The sequence below is a fragment of the Sebastes umbrosus genome, chromosome 21 (genome assembly GCF_015220745.1).
Source record: "Sebastes umbrosus isolate fSebUmb1 chromosome 21, fSebUmb1.pri, whole genome shotgun sequence".
Classification (NCBI taxonomy): Eukaryota; Metazoa; Chordata; class Actinopteri; order Perciformes; family Sebastidae; genus Sebastes; species Sebastes umbrosus.
In genome coordinates, this window is record NC_051289.1 from 10,264,752 (window position 1) to 10,282,792 (window position 18,041).

An 18,041-nucleotide genomic window follows, 5' to 3' on the forward strand; every position below is an offset into this window, starting at 1 on the left:
AATATCCTCAACAAAGCAAGCTTGATTACGGGGATACGTAAGCTCGGTCACCCTGACACATACGTTCACACACTCCAACAATGCATCTAAAAGTTTGACAAATGAGTGACAACTGAATCACAATGGAAAACGTGAAATGTTCTGAGGAAGGCCAGAAACGAGCAAAAGAAAAGCGGTAACCCAACTCTACGCCCCCTCTTTCCTAGCCACTGATCCACCCTGATCCAAGCCAAGGGCAAGCTTGTGGCAGCTATTAATACAGTGTGTCGACAGGTCCAATCACAATCAAAGTCATTCCTTTCATGCTGTGTAAAGGACAATAGACAGGCGGCTGTCATGGGATGAGAGATGAGTAGTGGAGGAAGAGAGGTGGTTGAGATTTTAAAGTAAGATTAACCAAATGCTGGCAGTGTGCATGTGTCTGGTTAAACCTGCAGTAGGCCGAATGTTTTTGGCATCATTGGGCAAAAATTCCATTATAACCTTTCAGGATATTTGACTTCAAGTGTTCTGAGACTTCTGCACCTCCTCATGGCTCTGTTTTCAGGCTTTAAAAAATCTAGCCTGTGAAGGGAGACTTTGGCCAATCACAGGTCATTTCAGAGAGAGAACGTTCCTATTGGCTGTGCTCCGGCTGGTGGGCGGTGCTTGGTATTTCCTCAACTGATCTCAACATGGTCACAAACTTTCTAATTTTCAGCTAAACAGTACACTACAAAATGTTTCTGAAAACATTTGAGGCAAGAAATAGGCATTACAGTAACAGAATATTGGTTGATATTTGATCAGCGTTGCCTAATTTGATCGTTTGATCGGAGTTGATTGACAGCCGCTCAGAGATGGCAGGACTCCAGCTCGGCTCTGATTGGTTGTTTTCCTCCGGTCTGTGAAATCTTGCAGATGCCATTAGGAACACAGGAGGACACTGGGGGACACAGAGGCACATGATTTTTTTCAGATTACCTGTCATGCACTACTGTCAGGATATAGTGTTTTATAAAAATAACTTTTTTTTAATCTTATTTGCTCCATTTCTACCCATTACAGCTTTAATTAAACTGTAACGCTGAATTGAACACCTCAAAAGGTTGTGCAACAGGCCTTTAATCTGCTCCACCTGTCAACAGCGGCAATAAATTTCATTTAAAAGAGAAAGTGAGTGATTAAAAGCAGACATTAAGAGAGGGGAGAGAGAGATGAGAGTGCTTGGGGAATGGGGTGGAAAGAGGAGGAGGAGGAGGAGAAGAGGAAGAAGAGGAGGAGGAGAGGTGGTATTGTGTAAGATCTTGTATTTGTTTGTGTGTGTGTGTGTGTAGACTGAGAGATGGGCTAGGACAATACGTAGTTCCAGTGTAATTCATTCATCATTGTAGTGTGTGTGTGTGTGTGTGAGAGAGAGAGAGTAGTGGGTGTGTATGAGTGCGTTTGTGTGTCAGACGGTATTCCTGCTCGTCTCGCTCCACCAGTTAAGTTAAATCAGAGGCAGCCAGTGGCACACTGCGGTGGTCTCTCTCTATCTCTCTGTCTCTCTGTCTGTCCCACTCTGAAAGCATCAACAGCCTCCTGGTTCAGCTGCACAGGTAAGAACTCACAATACCTCACTTTCTGGAAGATGTTCTACCAACTTTTTTATATTTTAAGTCTGTAAACTCTTTAAATGTAACTTTTCTTTAACAGCATCTCTCATTGGATGAGCAGATTTTAACTCATTACGGCTGCTTTTAAGGCAAATTTTCCAACAAAAGAGGTTTCGGTGTCTGCAAAATATTTATCTCATATTGTTAAAAATGATATTACCTTGGGAACCCACTCACGTAGCAAATGCATAGAACAAAACAACATATTAGATGCATTCACTGACTTGATCGGTGCCACCTGTTGTTGCTGTTTGTTCAAGTTGTTCATGTGAAAGTCCTGTGTGTGCAGAGCCTTTAATACTGTAGCTGTGCAGTGGTAGAGATGGGTAGAATTGAGATCTGAAAACTATACAAAGAGAAGGATGGAGTCTATATGGGGAAGTTTACATTGTCTCATATCCCCTGAGAAAATTGGATCCACTTCCTGATAAACAGTGGCTACGCGCTCCCTATAAATCCTCACTTTATTAAGGATTTAATCCCAAAATAGGCAGGAAAAAGAAACTTTGGCAAATGTGGAATAGCAGGGAAAGATAACTGAAGAAATTTAATTTTCAGCCTTGTCAGTGAGAGATGGGTCTAACTGTTGAAGAAGAAATAGAGTGACACTGGAGAATGAACATGAGGTAAATAAGTTGTGAAGGCTGCTCAACATCACGCTCTTAAACCAAGAGCATTGTATGGATTTCACTTTTATAGGTGCTTAATTTCCCCCCTAATGTTTCTCCTGTTGGAGACAAACACTACTCTCGAGAGCCAGTAAATGTGTTATTTAATATAATCTACAGTGAGATAATCTTCAAACAAACTATCTCGATGATTGAAAATAAGTAGGAGAGAAAAAAGGATTTATAATCTGTGATGTTATTGTATTTGAAAGCGGCGGTAGCATATTTCATACAAATACAGCAACAGGAAATGATGGGAAGCTTTGCAGGCTGAAGTTTGTGCTGTTTAATTGTGCAAGTCATGTGAAAGTGCAGTTTTGTAAACAGAAAAATGCAGACGTGGTTTCTGAAGCCAATATTTCCATTAGCTTGTCTCTGGCGGGCAGAAGTCAGGTCCCCATTCAGTTCATGGACACTGTCACTCTCACTCACTCACACACACACACACACACGCTTAATCAAAACCTGCTGTTCTTTCTCTTTCTGAACATGTATGTGTAAAATGCACATGTTTTAAATGGAGAAGTGTGTTGGTTTGGTGCAGTTTTTTTAAAAATAGCAATCAAACACCATACTTAACATTTAAACATGCACAAGGCAGTATATTTTTGGCATCATTGGGCAAGAATTCCATAATAACCTTTCAGCATATTGTAATTCAAGTGTTCTGAGAGAAAACTATACTTTTGCACCTCATCATGGCTCTGTTTTCAGGTTTTAGAAAATCTAGCCCGTGATGGGAAACTTTGGCCAATCACAGGTCATTTCAGAGAGAGAGCGTTCCTATTGGCGGAGGCAGCTGTCAATCACTCGCAAACTCGGGTCAGTCAAACTAGGCACTGCTGATCAAATATTAATTAATATTCTGTTACTGTAATGTCTATTTCTCTCCTCAGATGTTTTCAGAAACATCTTGTAGTGTACTGTTTAGCTGTAAAATGAGAAAGTGTGCTCCGGCTGGTGGGCGGTGCTTGGTATTTCCTCAACTAAGCTAAACATTGTTGCCGGGTCACAAACTTTAACATTTTACAGCTAAACAGTACACTACAAGATGTTTTTGAAAACATTTGAGGTGAGAAATAGGCATTACAGTAACAGAATATTGATTCATATTTGATCAGCGCTGCCTAGTTTGACCGTTTGATTGGAGTTTGCGAGTGATTGACAGCTGCTCAAAGACGGCAAGACTCCAGCTCGGCTCTGATTGGTTGTTTTCCTCTGGTCTGTGAAATCTTGCAGATGCAGTTAGTAGCATTGGGGGACACCCGAGGACACAGAGGCACATGTTTTTTTTCAGATTACCTGTCTCATGCAATACTGTCAGGATATAGTGACCATTTCATAAAAAATACTTTTTTTTGCTCCAATTCTACCCACTGCTGCTTTAAGAGCTGCTTTAGTAGTTTGCTCTTGGTCAAGTTTCCTACTTCAAACACTCTTCATCTGAAGTGTAAATTGAGATGGAGGAGGAAGTGAGCTCTAGGAGGCTACGGTTGAGGTGCACTACACATTTAGACACCCATATTATTTCTCTTCAAGGAGTGATAATGACAAATGAAGCTGTCGTGCCATTTCAAGAGTGCCATTTGTTGGTGTTAGGTAGCTGGGTATTAAATTCCTGTAACATGTTTGAAGATAGAGGATGCAAAGTGGGAAAGCGGCCTGTTGCAAAACGTTCTGTTGACCGACCAGGCCTGCAACGAACCCTAAACGAGAGGATGATCATGAGGTGGGTGGCTGAGCTGGTGTGTTCCCGGTAAGATGAACCTCACTTCATAATGGGCTGATATAAATCATTAACTCCATCAACCAGGCATTTTAGTGTCTCTCTCTATGGGCAGCCAGATGGTGGTGCTCATGTCGGAGCAGCCGGGTGCTCAGGCCAAGGGCAGCCTCAGATAGCTCCGTTGATGGGAGCCAAACTCAGTCTAACTGGGCTGTGATTTTAATTTTCCAAAGTTTAACTTTCTTAAGGAATTCCCATGATCCCAGCAGGAAGTGCCTGCGTTGAAATACCCTTAAATAGGATTACATTGCCATTCAGGAGTCGGCCTCTGCGGAGCAAAAATGCCCCCAAACTTCCTCCTAATCCCGATTTAATCATTCATTGTATACAGCGTTTGTGTGTTTGCAAACAGCCCATTGTCTCGTCCGAGAGGATGCAGCTTGTTCATGGACCTTGTGAAGTGGGTGTTTACCTTCCTGTCTGTGGTCACCCGGGGTTTATGGCTGTCATTCAGTAATGTGCCATCTCACTCCCGAGCTATTGCTCGCTGGACACGGCAGCACTAAATCACCTGCTTCCGACTCACCTTCTGTCCGTGCCACCTCACCTTTACGATGGGGCTCACTTACATATATAGGCAGCAATAACTTTCAGCCTTGTTTATATTCACTCGCCGCGCACGTCCCCTCTCCTTGAGCAGCTCCCTCATGGAAAAATACTGGCAGCTAAAACGCCAGCCTTTCCAATAATGGTAAAAGGCATGCGGTGTCCATTTTCTCCCTTATTTCCATTTGTGGTCATCAGAAATCTTCAAGAGATTTTCTTTAACGGTTTTAAATCCCTAAACTGTGAAAGTGATATGTGTTTTGTCGTTCTCTCCTGTATAGTTTAGATTTACAGCCACCCACTGTTGTAATCATTATATAAAGAAAACACGTGTACAATAAATCCAAGCAATGACATCTGTGTTGGTGCTTTACCTACTGCACCACAGAGATATTTCATTATTCTGTTGCCCTTGGCACCCACACATCTTCCACACTCAACAATCCCCACATCTGCAACCGATACGGTACGTTGCTTTAGTGCACGCAGGTTTTTTTTTTTTTCAAAGACTTCATCCACTGAGTCCTGGCGGAAAATGAGGAGATCTTTGACTGGGAGATAAAATAGTTCTACTGTAAGGGCTCAGACAGCCTTAATGCCAACCAGAGGGCAACAGGAATGCAGAGAGGGAAGGTTTTTTTAAAGTGTAGTAGCTGTAAGAGCAACTGCAGCAACTGCAAAAGACAATTTTCCAGTATGTTTTAGATGTACAATAATTTCCATCATGATATCACTGTACTGTGTCAGCTGTGAGATGGAAAGATCTTGAAGCTAGAATGCCATCTTGTGGCAAGACGCCTGCCTAGTTTAGTAAAACTGGCAATCAGAAGATTTACGTTTTTATTGTGGCGAGTATACAGTAGTTTATATAGTACAAAATAGTCACCTTTATATTTTAAAAAACAGCCCATAAAATGTTTTATACGCTATTTGCCCGCTTTTGTGCTCCAAATTCAGAGTGTTTTCCCCTGGCATCTGTTTGGTTTTAATGCAACCACAAACATGTTGTCATTTTCATGTAATTAGTACCAGAACCTATCTTTGCAGCTAAAGTAATAGAATATATGAGGCTTATGCTAATATTATTGCATTAGCCCCACTAATGACACCCACTAAGCCATTCTATTAAACATAAAGACTCCCACAAAGGGGGGGAATTTGTTTTTTATTCCCATTTCACATTCTGCTGGTACAAATGAAGCAAAAAGTCGCCCCCAGGCAAATTTTCCGCAGCACGCAGGTTTGATTTTCTCACAGAGCAAAGTTTCCACAGAGCCGAATCCCTGCTGTCCTGTTTGTTTAGGTGTGTGCTGATTAGAAGTTCTCATGCTGGGTACAATGTATCTCCGCACACCGAGGGTTTGAAACGTGACATGTCTTTTACAGTGACTGGAAACTCAACCCTCTCTTTCCTCTCTCCCTCAGTACCTCAGTGTTTAATGGTGTTGTTATCCAAGCTCGCACTTTGCCATGCAGTCTTCATTAACACAGGTCGTAACACGAGGCATAAATGTTCTCCTTCCGGGTGCTGACAGTCCACCCAGATGGACGGGCCATTTGATAAACACTGCACTGTTTTACTGTTGCCATTCATTAGCCGAGAGACGATTTAGAGGAGAAGGCAGAATGCAGACTGTCTGAATAATGATGTTTCAAAGGGCATTTTTGGAATATTGAATAACATACAACATCTGTTTTTCATGGCTTCTTATTTTACAGAAATAACATAAAGCGTCAGGATGGCTTTAATGTGCAGGTCTTTAATGAGCTGGTGTAGGGTGAGCGCTTTCATTGGCGCTCGTGCGGATTAGCGTTTATGGGCCATGCCAGCGGTAATGATGGCTCTTCCCCTAGACTGCCTGTGACAATTTTTTTGTTGTGTTTCTTTTATAGGACTCGCTGAGGCCCTCGCCCAAGGCCTGTATCAGTCACCACAGACGCACCCTGCCGACAGGGCCCCCTGTTTAAAAGTCCCAGGATCTGACACTAAAACGGGAAAATGCAGAATAAAACGGCAGGAGCGACAAAAGAGATAGATCTGACATGCGGCATGTCTGGAACCCATGAATTCATCTTCACCCTGGTGCCCATCGTCTACGGCTGCATCTTTGTCATCGGCATGATCGGGAACAGCATGGTGGTGGCCGTCATCTTCTGCTACATGAAGCTCAAGACGGTGGCCAACATATTTGTGCTCAATCTTGCTATTTCTGACCTCACCTTCCTCATCACTCTGCCCATGTGGGCCACCTTCACCGCCACAGGCTATCACTGGCCCTTTGGAGGATTCCTGTGCAAAGCCAGCGCGGGGCTGGCGATGTTCAACCTCTACACCAGCATCTTCTTCCTCACGGCGCTCAGCATCGACCGGTATCTCGCCATCGTCCACCCGATGCGATCACGCAGGTTACGCACTGTGATGTACGCACGTATCACCTGCGTAGTGATCTGGCTTTTTGCCTTTGTGCTGAGTTTGCCCACAGCGCTGATCAGGGATGTCCACAACATCACAAACTACACGACTAACGTGTGTAGCATCCTGCATCTGAAAGATGAGATAGCCATGATGAAAGAGCTCCAGCTGGCCATGAGTCTGATAAAAAGCCTGCTGGGCTTCCTGGTGCCCTTCATCATCATCATCACCTGCTACTGCCTCATCGGACGGGCGCTGGTGGGGGCGAGGCACATCCAGAAAAGCTCCCGTTCGCGGGACGACGAGGTGCTGCGCATGCTCGCAGCAGCTGTCCTGGCCTTCTTCCTGTGCTGGGTGCCCCATCAGGTGTTCCACTTGATGCAGATGCTCACCCAGCTGACAAAGGTGCAGAACTGTACCATCCTGGATATCATTGACACTGCCATGCCTTTCACCATCTGCATCGCCTACTTCAGCAGCTGCGTTAACCCCATTGTGTACGGGTTTGTCGGGCACAACTTTCGCAAGAACTTGCTGCTTCTGTTGCGCTGCTCGCCAAGTGGAGTCACAAGGCCTCACTCGAGCATCAGCTCCAAGATGAGCGCCCTCTCTTTACGTGCCACCGAGGCGCTGAGCCTCACAGCCAAAAGCAAGGCCTCCTCTGACGTTAAGTGAAAAAAAAAATAGAGAAAGAGGGTACAAGTTCAACCTCTCTGCTTTTTTTGGTGTGTGGTTAAGGGGCCGGGGATGGAGACATTCCATGCTTATAAAACTCCAACTGTATTACAAAGCGCTGGACCATGCAGAATGGTTGAAATGTTGTAGTCATGTCTCTCTGTGAGTAAGATAAATTCACCTTGTACAATGCTTATCTGCAGAATAATTATTCATAAACCATCACATGTCACACAACAGTAATGCAGGCAAATGTTTCTCTACAAGCATGTGAAATGAAAGTCAATGTCACTGACATTGGTGAAGTAGAAAAAGTTTTAAAGGTGCTGAATTCAAAATTCAGAGCATTAGTATGGCAGCAAACAGCTATTTTCTATGTAAAGATATAGAGGAGTAATGTCTACCTGAGCAGAAAATGAAGACGCTCTACCTCTGTGCGTGTTGTAATCCGATCTTCTCTGTGCTTTGTTGACATAGCCGGGTGGCTTGCGCATGCTTTTAGTGCATGTTTGTGCATGTGAGTGTGCCCCACTGGCTAGCTCATGGCCCCCGCTCTGAACTGCTCTCATTTAGCGATTGCAGCTGATAACGGCATTGTCACGGAGGCATAGCACCCACCTTCCGGTTCCTCCTCAGGTAAATTATCTCGGGCACTTTAGCTGCGAGCCGCCCGGCTGCTAACTTACAAATCCTGCTTTAGCGAAGGCATGGACCGCCCTACTCTGCATCTGATTGGCTACTGCCTTCGTTGGTTGGATTGGTTAAGCCCTAAACACACCAACCCAACATCAGACAACTAGCGGCGATGAAGGCTGCCTGTTGCGTCACCTCACGTCGCCTTTGTATGGCCAACAAGTTGCAATCAAAGAACACACCGCAAAGACTTCAGCCGACGCCCAACTAGCACGTACGTTCTGCGCCTGCATGAGCAAAAACTAGGCCGACGGACGCTCACCGACGGACCCAAAGTGTCCGACAGCCGACTGTTTGCTTGGTGTGTCAGGGCCTTTAGGTTTAGGCATGAAGAGTGAGATTAGTTAGGGTAAGGATAAGAATATCATGGTAAGCCAATCAGAGGCAGAGTAGGGCTAGTCATAGGCCTTCGCTATAGTAAGATTTGTAATTTCGCCAACTGGCTCACTGAGCCATGTTGAGAGCCGTTGAGAGGCAATAGACATTCTCCCAATCCCGTATTTAGCACCTTTAAAAAACATCTGGTGAAGTTAAAGAAAATCCAGTAACCAAGTATATCAATGCTAGAAAAGACCAGATCGCTTATCCCATTATTTATATAAGAAATGCATGTGCTGCAGGATTTTGTGCCTTAAGGATACAGTGCAGTAATATATTGTCCAGTGATAACCGTTCTGTGTGCTCAGCAGGTCGTTCACGAGTTGGAACAGTGATCAAGCGCTCAGCAATGAAGCCAAAGCAAAAAAAAAAAAAATCATACGCCACCCATACATGGGTGCCGTGCAGCCAGCAGCTGGAACAATTGGAAAAGTGTAGCAAAAATGTGATGTATCAGTTAATAACATATGTGACTATGATAACTAGTGCCTGTATGTTATATGTGGTTAAGTGTTTGCATAATAAGAAATGTTGCCTAGTCTGGGAGTAACGTGCTGTATAAATAAGAGTGCTACACAGACACTCCAGGCAGGGGAATCATTGTCAATATCTCTGGTGGTTGTCTTTGTGATATTTAAACATGTTGATAGACTTTTTTTCCTACTATGTAAATGTACAGTTTGTGAATATATGAAAATATGAATAAAATTAATAAAACTAAATTGATTTTTTTATTACCTCATAATAAAAAAGAGACATCCTGATTAGTCATTAGTTACCAAAATATCCATAAATTATCAGAGATTAACAAGAATCAAAATCAAGTGGCTCAAAATTGGCCTCAGCACCTATTAATCATTGACCGTGCATTATGTAAGCCCCCGTTCCTCCACGTAGCACCTAAAAATAACAGGTGGCTTTCTGGGAGGATGTGTGACATGTCGCTGCATCGCAGATGGAGATTGGTGGACTGGGCGGCAGGTCGGGTGTATAAATGGCGCCAAGCGGTGAGTTCAGCCTCACTGACAACATGAGGGTCCTCCTGCTTCTCGGATTGGTGGCCGTTGCCCTGGCTGACATCACTCGCTTCGAGGGGTAAATCTCTAGTCTCTGTTAAAGCAAAAAGACATTATACTTCTGTCAATTATGCGTAACACTATTGCTATAAAAATTGCAAAATTGCAGTGGTTATCATGACTCTTGACCTGCCTACAATGTATTTTAGGATGGTATTATCTTAACTAGTGGAGCAAGTGAGTACTGAATAGACCAGAATTATGGTTCATGTAATTAGCCTGCCATCAATTGATAGTATTTCAATATGTGTGGCAGTTTGTTAGTGTTGTTAAAGCAAGAGGTTGTCATGTTTATGATCTTTTTCAACATTTGTCCTGAGACAAAATGACAGACTTCTTTGCTCAAAGTTACTTCATCTGTATTGTACAAAGCAGTAACCCTTCAACTGCTTTACAGCCTCCCAAAAACCATTGAACCACTGCAGCTTTATGCAGCTGCAATTCAATTTATACAAACTGTAGTGATTAGTTCAAAAAAGTAGAATTCAACATGTATAAAACAAACAGTTAATCATTTCATTCTTGTGAAGTTTGTGTTTTCTGCATGTACAGGGTATTCTTTTACTGTGTTGTAAAGAAGCTGCCCAGTAATGTGAACCACAAAACTGTGACTATCGTACCATATTTGTTATCTTTCTTTGTTTTTCGCTAGAGAGAAAGTCTTCCGTCTGAAGCCTGTGCTTGATGAGCATGTGACCCTCATTAAGGACCTGGCTAACAGCATCGAGGTACCTTACTGCTGTCTCTCACACACTTTATAACGCTATCTTTACTCACAACAGGGGTTTAAATGGTTTGGTAATGGTGGAAGAGGCTAAATTGTACTGACTTTTTTTTGTCAATTCACTGAATGCCCGTTCAGATATGCAAATCATATCTAATTGCACCTTTTTTTTTAATGCTTGGATCAAATACTGTCATATTTACATCACAATAAGAATGTCTTTCAGTTTATCACTTCAGCTGAAATTTCACATGTGAATGTTTCAACATGCTCAAGTGTTTGACTTTGGCGCCATCTGCAGGTCGACTTCTGGAGCCCCGAGAGCTCTGAGATGGTGACCATCGACATTGATGTGGACATCCATGTGCCCGCCATGTACCTGGATATGGTGTACACCATCCTGCAGCAGAGTGACATTGAGCACGAGTAGGTCAAGAGACAAAGATGGAAAATAAATCTGATTTCCACACAAGGTTTTATTTTTTACTTGTGTTTTTTTTTAATGAATCCCTCTTCAGGGTCCTTATTGAGGATCTGCAGTCTGCTGTTGATGGCCAGGCTGACAACAAGCCCTCTCCCAGAGCTCACAGCTACACCAAGTACAACAACTGGGACAAAGTAAGAGGAAAAATGATCATCAGTTGCAATCTCTCTACCAGGACCGGACTGTTATTTCCTGTTCTTATTTTTCCCCCTTTTTAATTTCAGGTCCAGTCCTGGATCGCCTCCATTTCCTCCTCCAATCCTAGTCTGATCAGCAAGCAGGTGATCGGAAGCACCTACGAGGGACGCCCCATGACTGTCCTCAAGGTATTTCAAGACTTATCTGCTATATCAGTCCCTCGTTTCGAAGTATAAGTATACTAACAAATGTTTTATGATTACAGATCGGTAAGAAGTCCAGCTCCACCAAGCCCGCTATCTTCCTGGACTGTGGTATCCACGCCAGAGAGTGGATCTCTCCTGCTTTCTGCCAGTGGTTTGTCAAAGAGGTAAGGAAGACACACCTGGATGGGCATTGCAAGCATTTATACAAAGATGTCCACCCATAACAGCACAACATTTTCCCCCTAATCTTCTTCAGGCTCTGTCCACCTACGGCAGTGATTCTCAGATGACCAGCCTGCTCAACCAGATGGATGTCTTCGTCCTGCCCGTCTTTAACATTGATGGCTACGACTACACCCACAAGAGCGTAAGTTCAAGCTAAAGTTTATAGTCTAATAGAGACCATGTTGTCTTGTTTATCTTAAAGTTTAAATTTGTTGATTTGTTAAATGCATGCCTGACATGTTTATTTTGTCCACTTGGGGACTTTAGAACAGGATGTGGAGGAAGACTCGCTCCAGGAGATCTGGATCCGGCTGCATTGGTGCCGATCCCAACAGGAACTTCAACGCTGGCTGGTGCAGTAAGTGCAACATATACTGTGCATGGTTATATATTAAAGGGATACTCCAGCCATTTTATATTGCACCTCCGTAAAGATGGAGGGTATACTGTATGTGAATAATTTATTTTTTTAAATGGCTAAAATCTATGCAGCCTAGGCCGAGATATCTTGACTTTTAGTGCCTAGTATGAGCCACACGCCCCAAAAACCTTGAATCCTACATTTCCCATAATGCATCTTGGTAGCATCTTTCATTAGAAACACCCACATCTTTCAAATCCACATTTTGTAGCGCTTGCAACGCAGACGTTCTGTTATAAGTTTGTGAATACAGAGGTCACCCTGATGACATCACTTTGACATCATCAGGGTTATTTTCTCAAACTTCCTCCAGATCCACAAAAGACATTAAACAACTGTTTTCGTGGGCTGCATAGTACTAGTAAATTGAACTTCTTGTGTACAACCATGCCTTTAAGCGTAGTCACGATGCATTTGAAGAGGTAAAATAAAATGATCTATCAGTGGTTTTCAACAAGGTAATTTTCATTACAGCCACTGGAGCCTCCAGCAACCCCTGCAGCGACACCTTCTGCGGGTACAAACCTGAGTCTGAGATCGAGGTCAAGAACGTTGCCGACTTCATCCGCAGGAACAAGTCCGTCATCAAGGCCTACCTCACCATCCACTCCTACTCCCAGCTGCTGCTCTTCCCCTACTCCTACACCTTTGAGCTGGCCGCGCATCACAGTGAGCTGGTAAGTCATCATATGGCGTAATGTACATACAGCTGAATAAGGACAGTTTCTATATTAACTAACATGCTTGGTCAGTCACAATGGCTCTATAATTATTCATCATCACAGTGTCACATGCATCGCTATAGTGCTGCAGCCTTGTGTGTACAGCCTGCATTGGGATCGCAATAACAATAGATTAACTGCATGAGACAGGTGTGTTACATTCTGGATCAATCTGGCTCTTTATGTAAGGATCGTCATACAAGTATCAAAGGTAAATATAGAGTCACTATACGGCTTATTTATATTGACAGCAGATTTGGATTTTTATGCCTCCGTCCGACCAATTCTTATGAACATGATTCCTCAGGAATTGTATTTATTTATTTACCTGGAATCCCTTTTAGTTACTACCACAGTAGAAACTACTCATACAAAACCCGTACAAAAACAGTACATCACAAATGTGTAATTAAAATCCAAAGCAAAAAAGGGAACAAAAGAAAAACAAACTTTAACCTAAACAAAACAAAAAAAAAATATATATATAAAACTAGTAATGACAATAACAACAACAAAATGACCACAAGTCAAAAAGGGGTCAAAAAAAAAATTAAACTACAAGAAGCAATAAATCAACAACAATAAAACTGTTAATGACAATAATAACAACACATGACGAGTCAAAGATTTAACAGAAAATCAACCAAACTACAAAAAAAACACTAAAATCAACAACAATAAAACTACTAATGACAATAACATCAAAACAACAAGTACCCACACCTTAAAAACATTCGATACAGCTCAAAAACAACAGCGGCACAATTAAAAAACAGCATATACAATAGCCGAAATATAAATAAACCCCCCAAAAAATCCTCATAATGATCATACTGCATAGTCAGATATTATGTATCAAAACATATTTGGAGAGGGGCTGGTGTTCTGTGCCATCAAGTATTTCTGTAAACTCTTTTCAAAAACAGTTTTACTTGTTGGCACAAACGTCCACCGGATTCGATTTTGTTGGTCAAAGGTCACTGTGACCTCACAAAACATGTTTTTGGACATAACTCAAGAATTCATATGATTTGTATGATATCATTTTACACAAATGTCTAACAGGATGGAATGATGAGGTGATGACATTTTGAAAAGACATGGATGTAAACAACAACTTGTCTGGTTGTCGTAGGGATACAACCGTGAGGCTGTAATTCTCGTTTTAAAATGATATTACATCTATACAGTTTCAGTTTTATTTGTCATATGTAGGTTAACGCAGGGTCAGCGGTACAATGAAATGTATAGGATGAGAAAACGCATCAGCTCAGCAATAAAAGATAAGATATAATAACATTAATAAGATGGAAAGACAATGATGCCATAAAGTGACAATAAGTTGTATGAAAAAAAAGTGACTACATAAATAGAATAGAAATATAGTGCTATATATATATGAAAATGAGGATTGTGTGTAAAAGCAAGTGACAGTGTCTTTAACAGTATGCAATATATACATAAAGTGGCTCAATGTAGCAGTAAACGGTGCAGACAGCAGGTATGTGTTATAAGTGTTGAGAAGCCTGATAGCCCGGTGGTAAAAGCTGGTAAAATACAGGAATTACACTCATTAGATGCAGACTATATAGCGTGAACAATGTCTTTATGATGGGAGAGCATTTCCAGCAAGGTGTGCATCTCAACTTTCAAGACAAAGGGTGTAATATGAATAGAAACTGACTGTAATATCTCTAAAGGTGTTTCCAAAAGCTTAAACATGAATTCAGCCCAGTCCCATTATGACTCTTATCTAAAGGCCACACTTAGCTGCTGCAAATCATTTACTCCCCGCTCACTCATACGCCTCATACTCATGGCTCTTTTACCTCTCACTGGGGTGTACAGTTAACACTCACACCCCGGCTCCAACTCTCACACTAACCGAGGCTCGTAATTTCAGCTCTCTTCTGACACTTTGCAGAAGAAAAGAACTCCGGGCATCTGCCATAACTCATCGATTCCTCCAGAAATATAATTTCCTGCTTGTGCATTTCTCTGGGGTTTTCATTTCCTGTTGGAACTCACTGAAGCTTTTAACTATTTTTCTGTAATATCAGTAAATATATTGTGTGTGAACAATGGATTGTGCATGCTGCAGGGCAAAACAAAACATATGTTTACTATTACTGCAAGCTGGGTTTTAATAGTTGTTTGGTTCTTTATTGTATTGTTTCTTTATTAGACAGTTTTTCACTTTAAAACCAGACTATTTCACTTTTAAAATAATTAAAAACACAGTCTCACACTTACAAATCAAAAGTTGAATTCATAAGTTCATAAATTCATAACTTTAGAGAGATTATGTTGTCTAATGCTGTCTGAAGTGTGTAAATTCAGGAATAAAACAGGCTCAGATGTATCAAAGTATTCAGTAACATATGTGAATTAGGGCTGTCAAAGTTAACGCATTACGCAACTTGCAATTCTTAGGTTGTAGGGCTCAGTTTTAAAGCTAAAGCAAAGTGATACTGGTATCATATGAAACTACAAACTTAAGGAATCCACTGGTACCAACCATGTCATACCAGCTTGTCGGGAAGGAGGTTAAATAACACTCCACAATTACACTACATTTTGGCGAGAAAAAACTGGCATGGCCTTTTTCTAAAGGGTCCCTTGACCTCTGACCTCCAGATATGTGAATGAAAATGGGTTCTATGGGTACCCACGAGTCTCCCCTTTACAGACATGCCCACTTTATGATAATCACATGCAGTTTGGAGCAAGTCATAGTCAAGTCAGCACACTGACAGCTGCAGTTTACCATGTTATGATTTCAGCATATTTATTTATGCTAAATGCAGTACCTGTGAGGGTTTCTGGACAATATTTGTCATTGTTTTGTGTTGTGAAATGATTTCCAATAATAAATATATACATATGTTTGCATAAAGCAAGCATATTTGCCCACTCCCATGTTGATAAGAGTATTAAATACTTGACAAATCTCCCTTTAAGGTACATTTTGAACAGATAAAAAAATGTATGATTAATTCGCGATTAATAGCGATTTATCATGGACAATCATGTGATTAATTGCAATTAAATATTTGAATCGATTGACAGCCTTAATGTGAACATATCTGTACTTTGAGGTCAAAAAACGTCTGATTTGTCCTTTAACAAATCTGATTTTTGTTTCTTCTCTAGATGAAGGTTGCTGAGGGAGCCTCTGCTGCTCTGCGTAGTCTGTACGGTACTCGTTACACCAGTGGACCCGGTGCTGCAACCATTTGTAAGTACAGCGAATATTGCAGCTGCATTTGGTCTCCATGGGGAAATTGGAGGAAGCTTGATATTCCATTTTCCACTTATGCATTTTGATGTGTTCCTGATGCACAAACCTCTTTTGAGAGATATGGCCTCTAATGGCAACAAAATAGAAAGCTATTTCTAGCAAACAAAGGATTTTTTTTTTGGCCCCTGAAAGCAGCATTTGTAGGAAAATACATGCAGGCTGTCCCACTCTGAATAATCCCCCTCTCCTTATCTGCCCTCAGACCCCGCCGCTGGAGGCTCCGACGACTGGGCCTACGACCTGGGAGTGAAGTATTCCTACACCTTCGAGTTGCGTGACACTGGTCGTTACGGCTTCCTGCTGCCCGAGTCTCAGATCAAGCCCACATGCGAGGAGACCATGCTGGCCGTCAAGTACATCGCCGCCTACGTGCAGAAGAACCTCTATTAAAGAGCGGAACCGCCAGGACCCCTGCCAACTCAGCTCCTCTGTACCAGCCCCCAGCCCCTCCAACCTCTCAGCCATCTCCAGCATGTATCCATGGATACGGGCACCACCCGCCATGTTTCCTTGCTGTGCTTGACAGAATGTCAAGATGAGTGCAAACAATAAAATCAATGATCCATCCCCACATGCTGAATCATTTTTTTTATGTGTATATGATAATATAGTGTCTGATGGACTGAGGCTTTGTCATTTGTGTGAAAGTATACAACAAAACAGTGAAGGTATGGTGAGTAAAATAATGCTTACACTTCACAGTCTGTCACTAATAGGCCAGGAAACATGTGTGAACAGAAATTATAATAATAATTTGCTTTAAAAAATCCTTCATGGCCCAAGAAAACACAGTGAGACACTGAACTTTAACAATGCAAAAAAAAACAGCACACAAGAAACAAAACCATCTACTAATGTTCTCTTTCAGACCCCTTGAACCTTGGTGATCCTTCTTGCTCTGCTGGCACTGCTCCAGTGGTGGAGGTTGGGAAGGTGGGGGTATCAGTCTTAAAGGATTTTAGTCCAGCAGCACAGCACGTGACACCCACAGAGTGACTCCTTGGCAGCGTCTCCGCTCTGCCAAGCATTTGCCTGAGCGGAGAAAATAAAAGAGCCAAAGACCAGCGGGGAGTTTAACTGCACTGGCACACATTTCTGAAGCAGAAGGTAGAATTTCAGCTGCTTTTGTAACATTATGACAAATGCAAACACTTGCAAATTAAAGGATCAGTGTGTAACAATCAGGGGGATCTATTAGCAGAAATATAATATTCATAACTATGTTTTCATTAGTGTTCAGTATATTCACCTGAAACTAAGAATCATTGTGTTTTAGTTAGCTTAGAATGAGTCCTTCATACCTACATAGGGAGCGGGTCATCGCAGAGTCCGCCATGTTGCACCTCCATGTTTCTACAGTAGCCCAAAATGGACAAACCAAACACTGGCTCTAGAGAGAGCCTTCTGCGTTTTTACGTTACCCGAAGGCCATCGTACTTCTCCAACATGCTTGTGAAACCGTGGTACCGCCAGCCGCCATCTGACTTGCGTTGCTCCTAAAGTAGTGTTATTACAGCACGTCCTCATCCCAACTCGTCACATACTGCCGCTTTGTCAGACCCCTCGGCGTCACTTTTCAGTTGCAGTAAACAGGTGCTTAATATTGTGAATTAAACAAAACATTTCTTTAGGAAAAAAACAACACAGTTGGGCTTAAAAATTACTACGTTTTTAAAGTGAAAATGTGACTGGACGTTGTGAACACAGGACACGAACGAACAGCTGATTGTAAAGTGAAAGTGAAACGTAACGCACGGGACACGAAGACCGGTCTCCTGGATGAAAGCCTTGTGTTTTTTTGGACTAAACTACGTCACCACGGCACTTCCCCTGAGCGTTTACTGTTGCTGCGGATTGGTTTGCATTGTAGTTAATGGAAAGCCCGGTGTGTCGCATACCGGCACTAAAGGGTGCCTTGTGAGCCGATATTGAACGCCAACGGCCGTGA

The 18,041-nt window shown here is 42.2% G+C and overlaps 2 protein-coding genes across 2 annotated transcripts; both read left to right on the forward strand.

The window, feature by feature from the left end:
• The first annotated feature begins 1,259 nt into the window (after nucleotides 1-1,259).
• On the forward strand, nucleotides 1,260-7,734 carry agtr1b (angiotensin II receptor, type 1b). The gene is made up of 2 exons (XM_037756845.1): nucleotides 1,260-1,580; nucleotides 6,531-7,734. The coding sequence occupies exon 2, from the start codon at nucleotides 6,637-6,639 to the stop codon at nucleotides 7,723-7,725; it is 1,089 nt and encodes a 362-aa protein (XP_037612773.1). The 5' UTR covers nucleotides 1,260-1,580; nucleotides 6,531-6,636; the 3' UTR covers nucleotides 7,726-7,734.
• Nucleotides 7,735-9,751: 2,017 nt separating this feature from the next.
• Nucleotides 9,752-16,664, forward strand: cpb1 (carboxypeptidase B1 (tissue)). Its single transcript, XM_037756844.1, has 11 exons — nucleotides 9,752-9,891; nucleotides 10,525-10,600; nucleotides 10,898-11,022; nucleotides 11,115-11,214; nucleotides 11,305-11,406; nucleotides 11,484-11,588; nucleotides 11,681-11,791; nucleotides 11,917-12,007; nucleotides 12,545-12,747; nucleotides 15,946-16,030; nucleotides 16,296-16,664. The coding sequence occupies exons 1-11, from the start codon at nucleotides 9,791-9,793 to the stop codon at nucleotides 16,481-16,483; spliced, it is 1,287 nt and encodes a 428-aa protein (XP_037612772.1). The 5' UTR covers nucleotides 9,752-9,790; the 3' UTR covers nucleotides 16,484-16,664.
• Nucleotides 16,665-18,041: the final 1,377 nt, after the last annotated feature.